The sequence below is a fragment of the Drosophila albomicans genome, chromosome 2L (assembly GCF_009650485.2).
Source record: "Drosophila albomicans strain 15112-1751.03 chromosome 2L, ASM965048v2, whole genome shotgun sequence".
Lineage (NCBI taxonomy): Eukaryota > Metazoa > Arthropoda > Insecta > Diptera > Drosophilidae > Drosophila > Drosophila albomicans.
This window is the reverse complement of record NC_047628.2, coordinates 21,543,433-21,565,045: the sequence shown is the minus strand read 5'-3', so window position 1 is coordinate 21,565,045 and position 21,613 is coordinate 21,543,433. Positions and strand designations below refer to the sequence as shown.

Genomic DNA, 21,613 nt, shown 5'->3' with positions numbered 1-21,613 from the left:
ATTAAATTAAAAATCAATTGAAGCATTAAATACCCGAAACAAATACGTTAAAAATATTGTATTTTGTGGGCTCACTCACCAAGTAGCGAATCCTAATCACAAAACGGTCACAACAATGCCACATTTTGGCAACACGCATTAGTGTCGTGTGTGTGTGTGTGCGTGTGAGTGGATACGCAAGGATGAGAAGGATGCGAATCGCATGTGACACCACCAATTATACAAAAGACATGCGAGCATTATTTATCTGGCCCCGGAATAGAGAATGCCAGAATGCCATACACGAATAATCCTCACACGCTGCTTAGTGTTGACAATGGGGGGACAAGAGAACAATGACAATAGCGAAAGGCGTGTCCTGAGTGCGAGAAGGCGCACAGTTAATCTGTAATGTTCCCTGATGTATTACATAGCGACACAGAGGTACTTCACTTTGTATAACAACTATCTGTGCTTCCCATTGTTTTCTTGATTTATATCAGCTGGAATTTCTGGTGTTGCTGTGCTGTAAGTTAAACATAGTCGAGCATTTGGATTTAGATTGAATGTCTGTCGCGGCACTTTGGCTTTGGCTTTGTGTGAAACCCAAAATAGGTCAAGCAAATATGAGAAACATAAAACTGGTAGCAAATCCACAAAATCTGTCACTCTTAGTACACAAAACATATCTCATTCATATCACTCACTAATGGACTGTAGTTTTGTCGATGATATTTACTCTTGATATTGTTTCTAAGCAAACATAATAATACATCTTCGATTGTGTGTTTAATGTGACTCGTGGCTGGAATGGAACTGATATTCTTGACTAGAAATGTGATATGTTTCAAGTGGAAAATCAATAATTTCAGCAATTTCATTATTATTATAGTATTTTCATTATGCATTCTTATAAAATTCTTTTCAATTAGATTTTCCTTTTCACTTCACAGTTCTCATCTCTCGTCAGCTTTGTTTTTGTGTAATTCATTCTCATAATTTGCTGCAAAGTTCTGCGGCACTTTAGTTTGGCTTCTTCTATTCACGTCGCTTTCTTTGTTTCTTTCTGCTGATGCCTCCCCTCAGGTAAGCCAACATGGCATAATTAAGTCCAATAATAATTTAAATAAATACCTTTACCAATTTGGGGCTCCTGCCCCGTCTCCATTCTCGCCATTCTTGCCATTCACCTTTTCATAATTATCTATGCTTTTGTGGGTATCAGGTGCACAAAACCGCAAAACCATTTGCCTTTTTACTTATTTGTAATTAGAAATCCAGCAGCAAAGTTGCTTCGATGTTTTGACTCCCTTACAATGCAATGCAAAGATACAAAAGAAAATTCACTTTGCGCAAAACAATTGCCATTAGAGAGTGTTCAACCCAATTGATGTGCTTAATCAGTTTATCAGCAGAGTTTTCTTCTGTCTTTTTGAGGGCTTTTTCTCCCCTTAGCAAATTCATCATTGTCAAACGCGGCTTGACATTTTCTCGTCTTCTATAGTTGAAAAAACGGCGAAAAAATACAGTAAAATGTAAACTTTTTTGAGGGGTTTTTTGTCGCTTGCTTTAGTCCGGTGCTATAATTAGAAATTCATAATGAATTTTATTTACTCTGGCCACAACCAACAACAACAAAAAAAAAATACGAAAAGGAAACAAAAATTCGTTGTGACGTTGTGACATGAAAACGTTCCTTAAAATTGATGCGCATTTTTGTGCAAATAAAATTAAAGCCCTCCCCCTCACGGCTAACCGACCCCCTCAGACTTCTCTAAGCCAAAAGGCATATCAAATTATCAGCCAAGGGCCGAGCAGCAGTCCGTCAGCCGAAAGTCGAGTCGATGAGACGAATGAGGAGGGTGTTAATGTGGCATGCAGGTATCAAAGCGACGTTTGAAAAATGAAATTAAAAATGTTTGTTGACTTAAGCGCAAGGGAAACGTACAGACAAATAATTGAAAATTACGAAAACTTTACGAATTCAAAATACCCTCAAAAAAATGCTTTCTTTTTTAACAAAAATTGTATATTTCGTATAAAATTTGTTTCTTTTAAAGACTATTACTGCAACTTACTCAAGTTTCTTAAAAGTATATTGGATTATAATCAGTGGTTGCATATTGGAAATTGAACTCTTAATGTAAATATTTCGTAGTAGAGTATACTGTAAAAAGAGAATTATTTAAATTTAATTTTTTAATGAGCCAAAGTGCTTTTCCTTACAGACTTTGGGTAGCGAGGAGGGATTCTGTCATTCATTAGGTAGCAACAATTTATTGTCTTCATTAGAGGTTGCATCAAAGAAAACTTTCTGCATTTTTTTCTGATGTCTATAGACTATCCTCTCGAATGGAAAGCTGTGAAGAAAATGATGTTCAACATTGGACAATTCCAGTAACGGAAATTGGTTTGAGGTTTTGCACTGTGAATCTCCGATTTCCCATTTCTCTCGCTCTCTCTCTGATTCGATGATTCTTTGGCGCCACATGTCATCGAGCTTGAAGGATTCTGCTTTCGGTGTGACCTTCGTGCTGTTGCTCATATTCATTATAAGCCTAAATAACTGTTGTTTACAAGCGGTGGCAAGTGTCAAAATACCAGCCAGCAAGCACAAGGGTTCCACATTGACCATCGACTGGCTCGAGCACTGGCGCCTTCTGGTTTTCTGCTCAATTTGCTGATGTCTCAGTCCTTGGTCTCGGGTTACCAGCCACAGTTGCAGCTAACCGAGTGACTTCTTATTGGGTTAGCCCGGGTTATTCTTACAGTTTTGATTTTGATTCGACTCACCAGAACCAGAACCCCGGGAAGGCGCTCAAGTGTCAGAGAGAAGAAACCTTACTGGCGTCACACAAGCGACAGTTGGCCATTGTTATTATTATATCAGTGCGCTTTTTTGCCGTTGGAAATCAATATCGACAACAAAGTGCCATATAAACGACAATAACAAAATATACATAAATGCATGGATATTTTTTTAATATGAAAAACGATAACAGTATTAACATGTTATTGTTTCTTTGTGCATTTTAAATTATTAATTAATGGTTGAGACACATTGCAAATTCAAATAAAAAGAAGAGTTGAATAATGTAAGTAAATATTATTGCAAATATGTACAAATGAAAATATATTTTTTATATGCTTTGTTATAAAAACAAAACCAGTTTACTGATGAATACATACCACACAATTCTACATTTCTCTACTTTTGAATTGATCAAATATATTTAAATTATGGAATCATTGTCTACAGTCTGCTTCTCCATTATTTATTTTTAATGGGTATCGACGGTAATGAATGTATAATATAAATTAAACGAATGAATACATATAAAATATATAATCACACATATTGCGCATTTTTATACAACTTTTGTTAGTTTTAAACATGAATGCATTAAGGGCAGCGGCTTCCATTATATAGTATTCTCATAAAAAACAGTGAGATGAGAAAATTGAACGCGAATGCATTTTTAATTTCATATTTAACGCCGCATGTAAAATGTAATTAAAACAGAATAACAACAAATTAAGTGGTTTGTAAATAAATTAAAAAGTCGCCATTGCTGTGACGCCAACTGCCGCGGTTAATTTCCAATATGAATCTCTGTGTAAATTATTACACAGAGAAGTAAATTAAAGTTGCTTTCATTGTTGAATCCTTTTATGAGTAAAATAAGCAATAAACTTTTTATTATTTATTTCCAATAAGCCCTTATATGCATCACCCATACTTCCACATTCAGAATGGAACAACGACTTATAACTTAGTTCCACTTAACCCAGCCAAAATTAAAATAATATTTTCCCCACTCAAACCAACCCCAAAAAGATTCCCACAAAAGGAAAATCTTATGCGCTACAGGCCAATATTACGGACAGACCAAGACCTCGCCACTCGCAATGTCTATTTTCTATTTTTCTATGCAAATGACGGGGCCGCAGACTAAAACACAGTTCTAGAACTTGAGTAGCAACCCTTTACGCATAATGCGTAAATCTCGAAATGTTTTCTTTACTGCCTTATTATACACTTCCTGAAAAGTATGCTGCTTTTGTCACAAATCAAGCAAGCCGTTGAATAAAACATTGTATATTCTCTTTACTTTGAGTCTACAAATATTTCTTCTTTCCTTTTTGAATTAAGCTTTAAGAGAACAGCTTTTACTTTCTAAGGGTGTAAAGATCGTTGCTACTTCAAGCATAGATAGTATTTCTTGTTTTTTAATTGTTAAGTTTTGTTTTCGCCCCACCCAAGTAGTACAAATGCCGAATCCTGGAACGTTGAGAAAAAAAACGACCCCAATCTCTCCCAGACCCTTAAGAACTTAGCCAATGCCAAAAAGTTTAACGAAGTGTGTAAAGTTTTTCTGCCTTGCAGAACAGAAGCGGCTTTTGCATTAAATTTGTGTAAATGGATTTTGCTAATGGATCCAATAATTCATTTAGAATTTACTTTTCAGCTGGCAAATGTTGTTTGCGCTGAGGTAAATAGACAATAACTTGGCGCTTATTTTCGTGGTGGCAACGAAGACAAGTTGTCGTGTAAAATATAAAGATGTTGTCTATGATGGAATATTTAAGTATTCGTTTTATATATTGGAATAAGTGCTAGATAAAGTTATAAATATTTGATAAGTGACATGTTTGAAATTTTGTAGTATTTCTTCACATCTTTTCTGCTAAATTCATGCTTATAACAACAGACATTTATTCTTCCGCAATGGCAAATAATATTCAAACTCTCAATTAAAATGTTTACGCCCAATAAATTGATTGAAAAATGCATGAGAATATGTTTGTGCTTAATTTTATTTATTTCAGTTTTTTTTGTATTTGTTTGTGTCTGCTTAACAATATGAAAAATAAATCTGACCATTTTTTTCACACGTCGACGCGGACACGCAAGTGAAAAATGAGGAAAGAGATGAGGTCGAGTTGGACATGAAGGAAGAGGGGTGAAGAGGGGGTGATGTAGGGTATGTGGCGACGCGTGCTTACAGCCAAAAAGGGCAAACAATGGACATCACTTTGTCTTTTGTTGATACACACTCGCACACACACACACACACATTCGCATATGTATTTCATGATGATGGAAAAAATCAGTGCCGCATAACGAAGGTCCTTTTTGCGTTGTTGTTGTTGTTGTTGATGCTGCACCATTATTTTGCTTAATTATTTACATGAGTAAACAGTTGAGTTGAGTTCAGTTCTCGGTTGAGAGTTTGAGGCGCGGGTGCGCTCGGCTATTGGGTTTGCGTGTAAATCAACAACTCCCCCAGAGCTATTCATATATATTTTTATATAAATTTCATAAAAAAGAGAATATTAGTGTACCTGTGTGTCTGTGTGTGTCTGGCAGCGTAAATAATATTAACGATAAACTGTCATCACATAGTTTGTAAAATCCCCAACGATCGGCTTATGAAACTAAACTAATTAAATTTGTGATTTTCTCGTTTTAAAAAACAAAGAGTCCTTTTGCAGGGTATTTGTGCATCGAGCTAAAATAAGAATAAACTCTGTTGGAGGCTGGCAGGCCATGCGAGTTCACTCGTTTAAATAACCGCAAGCGCGGCGGAAAAATGGTCAAAAGCACATTTAATGGGTCGCTGCGTGCGAGAATTGGAATTGGAGAGTGGAGGTGGTGATGGTGATGGTGAAAACTTGGTCAAAGGAAATGTGAACTGTGGGTGAGATTGGCGGAAATTGAACGTGAATACACACACACACACACATGCATAGAGAAACAGAAACATGTGAGAATGGTTTACGTTTTCAGGCAAATCCATTTCGTGAGAAACTCAAGCAAAACGTCTGAAGTTTCTCGCTTTGTGCTGCGCTTAATGTCTTCTCACAGCGAATCAAATCGAAAACAACACAGCGCGCAGACGCTTCTCCAATCAGACGAAAGTTGTTTCTGTCCAACAACAACAACAACAACGTCAAGAAGCAAAAGCAGAGATTTCTTGTGTTGTGTGTTGTTGCTTTGTTTGCCAATCTGAGTTCCATCAACGCCATCAAGTTGAACGCGTGCAACATCTTCGACTCCTCCTTTTGCAACCCTGACAATAATAATTTTGAAATTACAAATTCACAAAACGTATACGAAATTATGCACAATGCCTCTGCCTGCCTGCACTTCAGCGTCGTTTGTGTTCGCTCTCCGTTCTCCATTCTCCGTTCACTCTGTTCACCTCTCTTGGCAACCTACTTCAAAACCGTTGCCAAAGTCGTCGTCGTCGTCGTTGTTGTCCTCTTTCTACCTCCTTTCGCCATATACCCGCAGTTGTATCTTTCCATCTTTTAGCTGCCATCTGCCGCTGTTGCTGTCGCTGTCGCTGCCGTTGAATAGCTGTGCCGCGCCTAAAGCTCTTTCATGCTGCACATACGTATACTTCATATACTTGAATATATATTTGTATGTCTGTATATTTTGATACACATTTATATAAAAATATGTTTATCGCCCATATTGTATATTCGTATGTAGGAGTATTCGTACATGAGCCCAAGACACACCAAGGATTACGCGTCGCGGAACTTTGGCCACATCCTCGACTACGTTTCTGCACAGTGGTGCAGAAACTAAGTAATTTCAATACGAATATTTAAAAGCAAGCGCAGGGATTCTTAACAGTTAGCTTTGACCTTCATTTATCACTCATCTCTGGTCCTTTCATAGAACAAAAAAAGTTCAAAAATCACGATTTTAGTCTTAGTGCTATAAATTTTGGTCTAAAAGAACATTTTATATATGATCCAAGTTCTTATAAATAAGATGAAAAAATCTTATATTTTTATGACCAAAAATCTTATTATAAGAACAAAAAAATATTACATTTTATATTTTATTTCATTGCTTTTTTATTAATATATGTTTATTATTTTACTATTTTACTTATTTTATTCGCCATCACTTTCATTCGGTTATATGTTTGTTAATCAATATCGATTTGCGCAGCATTTTAGCCTAGGACCTCATATCTTAGACCGGTATAAAAAATAAATTTTAATTTTAAGATTAAAAACATATTACTTCTAAGATTAAAGTTTTGAATCAAGATTGTTTTATTCAAGATTGAAAAGAAGATTGCACTTTAAGATCTTCAGAAAATAATTTTGTTCTTGTTTCTTAAAATGTTGGATTTCCTTTCCTTTAAAATTAGAACCAAATTTCTTATGTCTCCGTTAGCTCTTGTTTTAAGGACACAATTTTTAAGCTGTTTTCATTTAATAATCTATTATACTTCGATATAAGTTTATCCAGTAATTGCTTATAATTCATTAATTTATGTGCCAAACTAAACATTTTGCATTGATTTATGCAGTTTTTTAACCACTGTGCCATCTCGTTGTTCACCTTGTATAAAATCCATAAAATTCACATTTAGATATTGCTCATCGACCGAGGCTTCCATGTTGCCGCAGCAGAGCAGAGCTCGCTTGGCTTCTTGAGACCGGGAATGGCATTCATCATTCATTCATAGCCTCAACAGTTGCTGCAATTTTTCATTGCAACATGGCGAAGTCGCTTGCCGCTGTTGCTGCCGCGACGCGAGTCAATCAAATGCCTCAAGTTCATTACGAGCTGCCAGAGTTGTTTGGTAAGTAATAAGCGTTGAATCTGGTTGTAGTTGTTGCTGTTGTTGTAATAGTTGCTGCTGGAACAGTTTGTGACTTAGGCAGAGGCGAGAGCAAGCCACGTCTGGGCAGGCCTCCGTCCCATCATCATCATCATCATCATCTCATCGTAGTCCATTTTCCACTGCTACTTTGCGCTATGCTAAAGTTGCCTCCGTTGTTTACTTCGTCGACGTCGCAGCCTCTGCTTCTGCCTCAGTCTCTGCTTCTGCTTCTGCTGATGAGGATGTGGATGAGTTTGATGCATGTTTTGTTAGCTTCTGTTGTTGATTTGGAATGCAGTTTGGTGGTATTGCCCCAAGGCTTGTGATGCTGTTGTTCCCCACATCCGCTACTTCGGCTCGCCTCTGAATTTCGATTACTTTTTCTTATCAATATCGCAGTCAATACTTTATGTTCAGTCTCGAGCTGTTGGAATTTTTCTTCCTTTTGCAATTTGTCTGCATAATTGACCATTGATGTGCTGATTTCTTTTTGCTGCTTTTTTTTTCTTTATAACGTAATCACATTTTAAATGATTCCTGTATCTCAGATTTATGATAATTGAGTTAAGATCACAAAAAAAAATTGCTTTGCTGTAAATGTCATTTAAAATTGGGAAGTGATTTGAATTAATCTATTTATGGCTAAATAAATTACACTGCGAGTGCGTGCATAATTCATTTGTTGGCTATTTTAGAGTGGAGTATTGCTATCGCTAAATGTCAAAGGACATTGCTGTAATTACATTCATAAAATCTAGTTTCCAATACAACTCAATTCAGGCAATGGCCACAGCCATTTGCCTCCATCCACAGTCCAAAAATCGTTGCATGCAAATTTCAATTTTTCGCGAGTGACATAAATTTATTTTGGTTTTTCGTGTCGCCTGTAAAAGTTTTGCAAACAACTACTGCTGCAGAGCAGAGGAGAACAGGAAAGTTTCAGGCACTTGCATAAAATGGCGTAGTCATGGGCTTGAAAATGGCGAGCATTTGCATATTTTGCGCATTCTGCGACAGAACGCGACATTTTATTTGGAAAAGTGCAGCAGAGCAGCAGCAGCAACGACAGCAGCAGCAGAGGGTGCCAAAATGGCCGTCAGAATTGTTGGAAAATGTCAACCATGAGCGCCGACCATTAAACAGCCAGAGCCTGAGCCTACTGTGCGTGTGTGTGTATGTGTGTGTGTGTTATTTGTAGTCGCTACAGTCAGCCAACCAAAGCGTCGGCCATGCAATGCCAAGCCAAGCGGCGTACGACGAGTCGAAGCTGTAATTATGCTGTAGACCAAAGCAAAATAATTACTTTGATCGCAAATGATATTATTTTGTCGCCAGCCAGCCAGCGAGCGAGAGAGCGAATGAGTGTGTGTGTGGTAGTACTATGTTGCAAGTGTGAGGGGCGTGACCGACTCTATTCTCTGCATGCAATTGAGCTGTGCAATGGCCGCTGCCACCCGGCGATGTGGCCGGCGTCCATCGCGAACCAAGCCGGGGCGACGACAACGATGGCCACCATTAGCCAAAAGTGCAATGCATTTGGCAAATTTGCATATGCCAGAAATTGGAGTTAGGGACATCGAGGTCGAGGTGTGCAGTAGTAGGGATGTATATATATGTACATACATACATACATATATACGTATGTAGATGCACTGAAAGTTTCTGCAACCGTTTTCCCGCCTGTGTCCAGCCACAAGTTAATTACTTTTTCGTACATTTTCGATGGCCGCTCGCACAAAAATGTTATTTATTTCACTGCACACGGAGCTCGCTGCCCCTATTTCTGCAGCTCCAACTCCATTTTCAGCTGCAGCTCCAGCTCCAACTCCAACTCCAACTCCAGCTCCAACTCCATCTCCACATTCAACATCAACGTCCGCACTCGCGCCCTCGTTTCACCGTTGAAGCTGTATCCGCTTGCCATTGCTCTTTGTTAGTTCGAATGCGTTTTCGCATTTATATGTAAATTTTTTGTTTGCATGCTGGAAATATTGCTATCGTTGTTCGTTCCTAGAGAGTTCGACAAATGAACAAGGACTATTGAGTGTGCTCCGTGGTTACCAGAATTGCATAGAGAGGGGCAACTTTTATTTTACAACTTTTTTTTTGTTTTTTGGGGTCCGCCCAGGTACATATGTTATGACCCTGAGCTGAGTGGAGCTCTCGAATTGGCTGGCAAGAGCTGTAACCAATGGGCGACCAAATATATCCATTTGTTCGCCAACTGAGCATGTATTTCATCATAATGAATCACGGGGGAGATCTAATTTGTGCCACAACAGATTCAACAACGGATTTTAAACACTGTTCACTTTCCAGGGAATCAGATAAGTCCTTCTGCTTGTAACAGGTGCAGCTTTCTATTGAAATGTGATGATAAATTAGACAGCGAATTGCAGCTGATACTCAAGAAGTTCTAACTCTTTCCAGAAACAGTAAAGTCATCAATATTTCTCATGTTCAGGAAAAGAAAGGAATAGATTCGCATGTAAATGCAACTTACATAACTTTAAAGCGGTTCTAAAGTAATTTAAATTTAAAATACGCTTAAATTGCAGTTAATATTCAATTTTTGTTTTTCTTGCAAAGGAAAAATGAGGATGGGTATGTGAGAAATGAAGAGGATTACAATAAATAGCACCTCTCAAAATTTTGCTATACGATTCTCATGCATTCGAGGTGGTCCCTAAAGCATGCATTCGAGGTGGTATCTCAAGTAATTTAAATTTAGAATACGCTTAAATTGCAGTTAATATTCAAATTTTTCTCCTTGCAAAGGGAAGATTAAGATAGGTGTGTAAGAAAGGAAGAAGATTACAATAAATAGCACTATCCAAATTTTTTCTATGCTATTCTCATGTATTCGAGGTGGTCCCTAAAGCAGTTAAAATTTAGGATTCACTTAAAATAAAGTTCATATTTATATTTGTTTTGCCCAGAAAAGAGTAAATTCCTTGAACTTTCAGTTGTATACGAAAATACCACATAAATTTAAGAAGCGCTGTTTTTTCTCTTGTTCAAGGAAAAGGAAGATGGATATGTTAGAGTGGAAGAGAATTACAATAAATAGCATCGAACAACTCTCCTCTATGCGATTCTCATCCAACGCTGTTAAAATTGAAGGCAACTAGAAAGTGAATTTCTCCAATTTACGAATGAGGCAGCCTCTTTCTAGGTATTTCTGTAAGAGTAGAACGAAATTACAATAAATAGATTCGTATACGCATTCGCTCACAAAACTCTTCTATGCGATTCTCATGCATTCGAGGTGGTCCCGAAAGAAGTTGAAATTTAAGATACACTTAAATTGCAGATCACATTTAAGAAGCGCTGTTTTTTCTACTAAGAGCAAATTCCTTGAACTTTCAGTTGAATGGAGAAAATAAAGAAGCATAAGGAGGATAGAGCAGAATTACATATAATAAGCAGCTAAGAACATGAATTTATCATAAATTCAAGATCTTAGCAAATTCAGTTGAAATTGAAGACAAACTAGAAACGGAATAGTAGACATTTAAATAAAAGTCATCGCGCTGTCATCGTGTGTAAAAGTAGATCGAAATTGCAATAAATACATACACATGCTTGTGCTGCTTGCACAGACGCTTTCTCTGCGATTCTCAAACAGTCGAGACATCTAACAATGCAAAAGCTTCCAATCAGATGCTCTTGCGTTCTAGTCGCCCTTTTCAAATTCATAAATTTTATCATTGCCAATCACATTGGATGGGGGTGGAGTTGCACAAGTGTTGCGAAGTGTTCGAAGATTGCTGAACGGCGGCTGCATGGTCAGCAAACTCTACATACATTGGAGTCCTGGGATAAGCATATGCATTGGTTCTTTGTGGTTTGCTGCACAGGTACAGACGGGAAGGGGTACGAGGGGCGGCAAGCTGAACCAGGGGGATGAGACGACGCGTCGCCACCCAAACAATCACTCGACGCTTTTGTTCTTGCTGATGGAATTATTTGTTCGCACATTGTCAACTTTGCTGACATCCCAGTCCTGTCTCCTATCTGACCGTGTGCATCTCTCTCTCACTCTCTGGATGTGTGTGTGTGTGTGTGTGTGTGCAGGCTGTGTCTTTAACAGTGGCACGCCCCCATCCCTGCCACCACCCACAGGCAGGGCAGGGCACAAACAACATGCATATGAGGTCGCATCGCATGCAAAATGCAATTTACCGCCACCACTGCAAGAGGTTTTTTGCGATGTGTTTGGGATCGACTCGGCTCGGCGCTTATCTTTGCTTTCATTTCATAAACCAGTGACTCTTGCAGCAGGTCCCTGTCCTCTGTCCTCATCCGCATTCACATCCACATCCACATCCACATCCGCTTTCTGCTCCTGCACTTTGGCTCTGGCATTTGGTTACAGTTTGTACAATTTTCGGACCCCCAACACTCAACTCGAAAAACTGAAACAATGAACTGCGAGACACTCTGTTGCAACTGCAATTGAGAGACGACATCTGTATGCGTGTATTGTGTGTACTCGGATGTTTGCTGCAGTTTCAGCCACAATGTATCATCCGAGTATATCAGAGTTGAACTTTTGTGAGGCTGTCACAGGCTGAGAGAAGCACGTTGTTGCAAGCAGACAATAACTGGCAAACAGGCAAATTCCTAGCCCAGTCTGCGACTTGATTTGTAACTTCATTAAGTCATCGCATATGCCGTATAAGGGGGGGCCAAAGGCTTTTCTATAAATCATATGAAATTGTTTTTACTGGCCCTTTGGCTTGCCGATCATTGTCAACATTGTGCAGCAGAATATGATTGCTTTTTGATGCAGATCTGCAGCTTCCAATTTGTGTTAACATACGAGTAAATATAACATAGATTTAAAGAGATTTCATTTGCTGCCACATTCTCTATGTGAAAGACGACAATATTTATGACAGTCTTGCAGTTTATGATATATTTTAAATTATACCAAATATTGACTTAGGCAAATTTTCTGCTGTATATTTATTTGGTATAATATACAAATAATACCGCACTGTTTAGCTCATATTTAAAATGGGTAGCGCGTATCTCATAGTCGAGCACATTATATGGAAAACTCTACATTTTGAGCACATTTTATGACAATCTTGTATTCTATGGTATATTTTGAATGAAGTCGCTTATCAATATACCAACTATTTCGGTATATTTTAGTATTACTGTCGTATATTAAGTTGGCATTTTATAAGAAAATTAAGGCACTGTTTTCCATATATATTATTTAAAATGAGTATCGAGTATCTCATTGTCGAGTACACTCCAGAAAATTTATAAGAAACTCTACAATTTTGTATTCTATTTTAAATGAATACCAAATAAAGCCCTCGTTATCTATTACTATGCTGTATATTGATAAATTAATACTAAAGAAAAGTTCCGTAGTATTTTGCTTTATTTCAATTATTCATAGTGGGTATCTCACAGTCGAGTACACTCGACTGTCGTTTTCTTACTTATTCCTTCTTTAGGTGGGAGAGAATTCTTGTGACAAATGATTACACTTGATTAACATAATGCAATATGTACATAAATACTAATATATACGTCAGTGCCTATATATAATAAATATACATTACTTTTAGAGTTCGCTTTCAACTTGGATAATGACACGCTACCATGCAAATTGGTAATTTAGATATAATTTGTTAACCGTCACTGAGTCAAAAGCAACTCCGGTTTCTTATTACTCATTCCATATTTAATTTTCACTACAACAAAATAATTTTCCACATCATTTTCCTTATATTAATACACTGCAAAGGCGAGTTATGTCTGCTTATAAGAAAAGTCAATTATATTGTAATGAAATAAAGTTTTCAAATTTCCATTTTAAATCATATTTTTTCAACAATCAACTATTGGAAGTGTAACAAAACCAACCGCAAAGCCAAAGTATCCGCAATGTGTTATTTTTTACATGAAATTAATCTGTTAAATTGCAAGTCAACTAATTGAGGTTCAACAGATCCTCGACTTTTTATGGCTAATATTAAAATATATAAAAATTGTAATATTTAATAAGTTGAAGGCCTGCAGGCAGGGCAGTCTTCAAAACCCGAGAGAGTCAGACACTTGGGAAGCCATCAAAACAGAAAACAGAAAACCGACAACAGAAACCGTTGCAACAACAACAACAACTACAACTTATGCTAAGTGCTGGCAACAAGTGGAGAAATGGCTATAACTTGAATTGGCTATGCGATATCATGTCAAACAGACATTTCAATTCAATTAAGTTTTGTTGCACAAAGTTGCATCCAATGGCCAATTTGAAAAACTTTTATGCAACAATTTCCCATTTGAAGGCTGCATAAATTAATTAACGTAGTAGCAAAAAACGACCAGAAAGAGCGTACTTAGTCCGTAATTTTATTCTCTCTTAACCCTTGGAAGCCATTTGACGTTTCGTTTGTGGAAATCAGAGCAAAACAAAAGCATAAATCGATTAAATTCGCTGTCATTTTAAATTTGACACATGAAACACAAAATGCTTTGAGCCAAAAGGGATGAGCTTGTGGAGATGGGGGATGTTCCCCCTTTTGGATGGAGGATGGCGCTTGTTGCTTGCTGTATGTGTGTGTGTGTGTGTGTTTGTTACATGTATTGTCACTTGGCGTGAAAACAACAACGCACCAGCAACAAAAGCAACATATGCCTGGGCACAAACACCCCGCAATTTCCACTGTCAGCCCTTTGATGAAGCTTAATGGTTGTAGAGATAGTAGAGAAGGAAGACCGAGGTCTGTTGGTTGTTGGTTGTTGAGGGGGGATGTTGTTGTCCCCGCGACGTTTATGCAAATTGTCATTCGTTTGTCTGTGAAAACAATGTGAAGTCATTTGATCTTTGGCTGAAACAGCGAAACCAATAAAGCACTTTTCTAGGAAAGTCAGAGTTTAAGTTGCATTTCAGTTAACTTTGATTTTGCCTTGGCCAGCAAAGAAGACTTCAGCTACATCTCCATCCGGGCCAAGTATTGGGAACGCGCTTCCGAGTCGTGTTTGGCACATGTAGTTTGTAGTCGTCATGGCCCACACTCCTCACTCTCCACACTCGGAGCGATAGCGATCTCATCAAATGCATCAACACCCTCAACACTTGCGACAACATTATTTTTTACGTTACATGCACAAGTCTTGAAGTTTCCGTTGGCTGACGGTTGTTGTGAGGTCTAAGACGTTGGCCCAAGTCTTTCAGCCAATTGAAAACAATCAAGCTAAAGTATTCGCAGTGCGTGTTATTGCACAATTTATGTGTGTGTGTGTTTGTGTGTGTTTCTAATGAATTTTTAATTGTTTTTCAACCAAAAGATTCGATCTACTACACAGCAAAATGAAACTAGTTCTTGTAACATAAGAACTCCCACTCCCACTTGCAACTGCCTCAAGTTGAAGCCACATAAATAAATTGCTGGCAATTACGGCGTTAACAAGTTTTATTGACTGACTAAATGTGCTGTGTTGTCCTCGCCTCCTTCCCAATCGCAGTTGGCCCTTCGTCCTGCCAAAAGGACATTTCATGGGCTTGTACAAACGTTTAAATGTCTGTTAAGCTTCGCTCTCGCTCCCACCGAAATATTTATTTGCGCTTTGTCGCCGTCTGGCCAATTTTTTTCCGTCGTTTCTCTTATTTTATTTTGTGCTGCTTCTGTTGTTGTTGTTGGACATCAGTCGCTTTGAGGGTGTTGTCTGGCCTTTTTGGAAGGACCCCAACAATGAATAATACTCTCGCAGCCAGTCAAAATCACTTGCAGTCAGTCAGCTAGTTCATTCCCCACTGACCTCGCCTCTCCCCATCTCTCTCACACTGCGCTGTGTTAGCCCCATTTATTCCGCCAAATCAATCTTCGTTGTTCGATGTGAACATCCACATAGTTGGCTATCGGTTGTTCGACACTTTGTTGCATTTGAAATTTATTAGCAACATTCACCGGATCGACGACCAAAACCCAAACTCCCAAGTGTGTGTCGCGATAGGAAATGGAAATCCAAATCGAAATCGCAATCAGAATTCGCACATTATAAATGTAGCGTGTGAATTAACATCACAAAAAAAAAAACGTAAGGGAAAATCTTGGAAAAATTGTCTAGAAATATGAAAATTCTTGTAATGTGGCTTTTTCTATATGTTTTTTGTGCTTCTTTCTACTCGCTTGGGAGTCGACGACGACGGCAGCCAATAAAAAGATAAAGGAACGACTCATATCGCCCCGGTTCGGAACATGTGCCTGCTGCGTTGTCTGGGCCATGTGTAATGGCCTCGCTCTTGGTCTTTCTCTTGCTCTTGGGAAGTCTTGTTGCCGGTCTCGGGTGGGTTGTCACCACGCGACTGAAGGAGGTGGAGGAAGGAGCTATGCTCAGCCACAGCGCTATCAGCATATGCGGTTTAAGTTGCGGTTGACATTTATTTCACGCGCCATTGCACAAATAAATGCGTTGCGGCTTGCCATTTGGGTATTGATTAGACGTCGACAAGGGGAGGGGGGTTAGGACAATAAACGAGAAATATTGCTGCAGGATAACGGGTAGTTATAGCAAATACCATTCACTATAATCATTCGCCTGTCATATTCAAGAGTCTAAAATATGGTTCAAATACTAGAGCTCAATTCTGATTGATAGATCTCGCTTGAAATTTCTTGAAAACTACAATTGAATATTTATTCTTTAAAGAGTGTTTCAAATGATCATCTATATTCAAAAAAAATGCAAAAATACTTATATAAAGCCATTTTAAAATGCTGAATTTACGCAAAGCTGAATCCAAACAAACCTAAGACAATTCTAGTTATCAGTTGCAAAACTTGTTTTGAGTTACCGAATAGAATTGATTTACATCTAATTGTTGATTCGTAAATAAGTCAATTGAGTAAGTACATGAATTGTAATTAATTATAATTAAAAGAAAGATCAAACCCCTTTATGACTTTGTCCCAAACTTGGAACTAATATATTTAACGATCTTGCATATTTTTTATCTCTAATTGTTGCATTAGAAACAAGTTAATTCATCTAGTGAAATTACCTTAATTAATTTATAGAAATATAGAATTGTTAAATCACAAACAAGTCAATTCATCTAATAAAATTAACTGAACTAGATGACTAATTATGAACTATGATTAAAAATTTAAAGAAGCCCCTTTTTCATCTTTGGACTTTAACTTAAAATCAGTAAATTATTTGATGACCATTGATAGTTAGTTCACAAATAAGTCAACTTAGCTAGTAAAATTAACTTCATTAAAATAATAGTGGAAAGGAAACAAACTTCATTTTCGACATCGACCTAAACTTGAATTAATATATTAACTTAATCTTCATAAAATGAATTTATTTAGTTATATTTGTTAAATAACAATTAGGTAAAATCAACTGCTTTAAATGACTAATTATGAATTAATTGTAAAAACTTGAAACAAAACCCTTTTTATTGACTTGAACCTAAACTTGAAATTAATATATTAATTGATCTTGGCGTTTAATTTAGTGAATACCTTGACACTCACAACAATTCATATTCGTATTCGGATTCGCATTATCGGCATTATCTGCTGCTCGTTGTTGGTGCAACTTGGGGCAACGCCCACAACATTTGGCCTCTTTTTTCGGGTCATCCGACTTTGGCTTCAACTCGATTTCTTCGACGTGTCTTCTTCACTTGTTGTTGTTGCTGTTGTTGCTTCTTCTCTTGCCAATTTTAATTTTACGCTTCAAAGTTTCATAATTTTTATGCATTGTTTTTTTATTTTGTGTTGCTCATTCTTGGTTGTTGTTGTTGTTACTCCTTTCGGACCGAACATCAAAAGTGGAAACTTTCGACTGCTGCTGCATGAAATTCTTGTCACGTACGCAAAATTTTAATTGATGCCATTAAAAGGCCGGCCACAAAACGAGTTAGGAAAAAGGCATAGAAAAGGCAAAATACTCGGTACAACAATACTTTCCGAGGGCGGTTTCGAGTATAGGAAACAATTGTGTGCTGCCAAATGAATTTAAAGAGGAAGATAAACCGCAGATGCCTCACGATTGCCACGATTGAACGTGAACTAATAGAGTGTGACAGTTGAGTGTGCTTAGTTGAGTTACTTAGTTTGAAGTCCAGGCAGGTTTAGTTACCAAGATTCCAGCATCAGTTGGCTCCCAATTAGCTGAATGATTGAGCACCTTTCTGTTCAAGTGTTTAACATACTTCTTATTCCAAGACTAAGAACAAAAGACTGCCAAATGGACTTGAGCTGACATTAATTAATGGAACCGCTGATCATCTTCGCACTAACTCAACACACAACACAACATATATCACAAAACTAAATTAAACCGTAAAATGAATTAAATGGGGGGCAGGGAAAGCGGAGAAAACTTGACGTGGCATTTGAAAATTTTAATTGCGTCCCCACGGGCCTCATATGTGTGTGTGTGTGTGTGTGTGAGTGTGTGTTGACTTTAATTGTGTGAAAAAGCAAAAACATTCTAATTTACGATGCGCGAACAATGTGTGTGTTTGAGTGTGTGTGTGTGTGTTTGGAATGTGATAGCGTAATTATTATGCAGACTAAAAGTGCTGGCTGGCATTCAAGGACCGACTATTCGTATCGCATCGCATCGCACTCGCAACAATTGCAGCCAAGATTAGGCAGCTTAGTTGTCACGCCCTCCTCCTCCTGCCTCCTTTTGCCCTGCTTCTGATCCTGCCACACAACACACCCGGCACAAACCGGCAAGTCCTTTTAATCTTTCCACGTGAGTCCTGTGTGTGTGTGTGTGTTTGCCTTTTGCATACGCACATTGGCATTGCAAAGGCAATCGGAAATCTGCCGGCAGTTGGCATAACAGAGACCACAATGTGTAAATGTACGCCCAGAAAGTGTTTTATGCAATTTTCCTTTGTTTGCCATTGTAATTAAGTTGACAATCCATCATCATACATCATCATCATCATCCGCATCGAGCATCAGGCATCATGCATAGGAAATATATTTCTCCCTCCTCCCTCCTCATATATGCTATGTATTTCGATCCCATTCAGTGTGACGATTTTCTAATTTTTCACAATTTGTTTAATACATTTCAAATTCAAATTTAGCCAAAAAGATTGCCACATGATGTCAGGCATGTGGTCAGCATAGAGCCACAAATAACTCACATGCAGAAGTGAATAGAATGAATGAGTTTTAAGAAAATATTTCAATTATGAATATTAAAGAATTTTTATATAATTTTCTAACTATATTTTACCAATTTATATGTTAGTGGTCAGCGAAGAGCTACAAATAAATTACATTTGAAAAAGGCGCAGAAGTGAATAGTTGAATGAATGAGTTTTGAAAAGATATTTCAATTATGAATATTAAAGAATCTTTATACAATTTTCAGACTACCCATTTATATGTTAGTTTATATTTTGGCAAAGTTGAGCAAATATTTGTGCAATCAATCTTTATATAATTCTTAAATTATATATAAAGATATTCTTCCCATCCATAATTATGTATATATTCCTAAAGTTTAATGGATTAAACATATATTTCAATCATGAATATTTTAATATTTTAGTACTAAGAATATGTATACAATTTGTTGACTATAATTTAGGAGATTTTCTGTAATGAAATTATAAAAGTGTAATAATAAGAAGTTTTACAGAATCTGTTGTGTATATTTTAAGAGATTCGTCGTTATTATCTTTAAGTTTCAATTTCGACAATGATTCATATTTAATAATAAATATTTAATCGACAGTTATTCCAAAGATATTTTAGAATAACCTTTACATTTATGAGCTAGTTTATATACATACAACAAAAGTTTAATGGATTTTTTATGCTTGAATGAATACTTTAATAATTGTATTCTATATTTTAATACATTATTCGCCATTATCTGTTAGTCAATGTTTCGAACTTAATATAAATAAATTTATTGGCGCATTTTTCACTTAATAAGTAAATACTGGCTAATGTTCTTAAAAACCTTAAAAGTCGGAAAATGTTTTAGATAGCCAGGACTTTCTAGTTTTGCCGCAAGCATCATCAGTCTGTTAGTGGCAGGCAGCATCGAACCCTTTCCAAACTCACTTCAGCCACAGCACAAATATGACAAAAGTTGCAGGCAAAAAAAGAATAAAACAAAAAAAAGGCAATGACTGCAAAAAACAAAAAAAAAGAAGCAGATAGAACAGGAGACAGCGAGACGAACGAAAAGATGTATGTAAGTGTGTTTAAACTCAATTAGCATAAAATGCAATCCATCATACAAAATGTCAAAAACTGCTGAGCAAAGTTTTCACAAGTCAGTCAGCAAACTGATAAAAAAAAAACGAACGAACCAAAAAAAATTAGAACCGTGAATAGGGGAAGGAAAATGGGTTCAGCTATTGAAATTCTAATATATTAAAGAAATATGATAATAAAGTTGAGTAGGTAAATTTTTGGGTTCGTGTTCAAGTCAAACGATAGAAAAAAACACTAATAGAAAATCGCCACAAAAAATCACATGTGTGTCAGCTTATACCCTTTAAATGTTTGAATTGGTGGATGGAAGGACATACAAAATGATATAATATTTATAAATCTGGCTAAAGTAAAGAATTGTGAACTTTAATTTCTTTGCAATTTGGTAGATTATTTAGTATTCAATTATAGATATTTATAACAAATTCTATAAGCCTACAGGGTATTTAAATTTATCGTAGAGCTTGTTTTGCCAGTTCAACGATTTTCTCTTCAGGTATTTACGAGCTTCCTGAACTATAAAATGCGCCGTTATGCCAAATTTGAACTCTCCAAATAGCAAAGAAAAAAGTAAAAAGCAAAAATATCTAGCACGTGGCCTGTTGAAGTGGGTGGAGAGGATCATAAATTTGCAGGTGAACTGAGCTAGCCTTTTGTCTGGCTTTGAATTATTGTCACATCTCTGGCGATGAAAAACCTGACCAGAGTGCTATAAACTTTCAACAAAAGGCTCACAGGATATGGCCAGGAGGCGCAGGACACTGCCATAAAATAGCCTTCGACACACACACACACTCACACACACTTGTTTAATAGCCGATCAGTGAGGTAAAGATGCAATAAAAATATGTAAAGAAATGCAAGTTTTTCATATCTAAATTACGTTTATCCTTTGGCATATCCAGCCACAGGACTAAAGAAGTAGTTTTCAACTAGAATTTCACTATAGATATTTTTTATGCAGTCCTAATCCCAGACTTAATTCTCCTTTGGGGGCGTGGTCGAGAGTTGTTTGCCCAATGCGCAGATCATTTGGCCTGCAGCGAGTTCCGGGCAAGGAAGCGAATGCAATAGCAGCAAGGAATTAAAATGGCAGCCGGCAAACAGTTAAAATTGCAAAGAAAATAAGCGAAAGGAGTAAGAGAAATGTCGACAAAAGGAAATTTTCGCTTGGCATGCCAAGAAAATTGCATTACGCAGATGTTGCCAATTGCCAAGGAGGAAGAAGAAAAAGCAGACGAAGAATTTGGCGTTGGGAGTGGTGTGTAGGCGTGGGCGTGGCAGCCAACGAAGTGCTAAAGAAAAAGTCATAAAATGCAAACATGAAAAGAAAATTGCAAATGAAATGTTGAGAGTTTTCCTGCCAAGCGCAAAACGCCAATAAAATAGTGCAAATTTTGCATTGCAAAAACGAACTTCTCTTTCTCTCTTTGGGGAAGTTTTCCTCCCAATCCCTATATATATAATATTTTTTGGGAGAAAAATCTGAACGTTAACATAAAATTTTCATGAAAAATAAAGAAACTAAGACAAGAACGAGAACGAAAACGACGACTGCACCTACAAAAACCAAATTGCCCAGCAAAATGTATAAAGCATAAATTTTAAATTAGTCCATGAGGAGGAGGAGGAGGAGAAGGACGAGCAGGATGTGAAGCGTGATAGGATATTCAACAGAGAGCTGACAACGGCCAAATTAAGCAGAGACTAAAACCAAAATATTGTTTTTACCTTGCAAGTAAAATATTTATTTAATAC

General features: G+C 37.2%; 1 protein-coding gene across 7 annotated transcripts in view; it reads left to right on the top strand.

Annotated features, from left to right (window-relative positions):
- Nucleotides 1–21,613, top strand: part of LOC117564783 (leucine-rich repeat-containing protein 15) — a 64,543-nt gene that overhangs the window by 16,887 nt on the left and 26,043 nt on the right. Inside the window, exon 1 of one of the 7 annotated variants that reach the window (XM_034243688.2) lies at nucleotides 1,037–1,065. The exons of 4 other annotated variants lie outside the window; for them this stretch is intronic. In XM_034243688.2, the coding sequence (XP_034099579.1) occupies nucleotides 1,052–1,065 (14 nt within the window). In that variant the 5' untranslated portion in view covers nucleotides 1,037–1,051. Of the gene's footprint in view, nucleotides 1–1,036; nucleotides 1,066–20,329; nucleotides 20,352–20,528; nucleotides 20,684–21,613 lie in introns of those variants that run through there. 2 more of the 7 variants (XM_052002270.1, XM_052002268.1) reach the window with 2 other exon arrangements.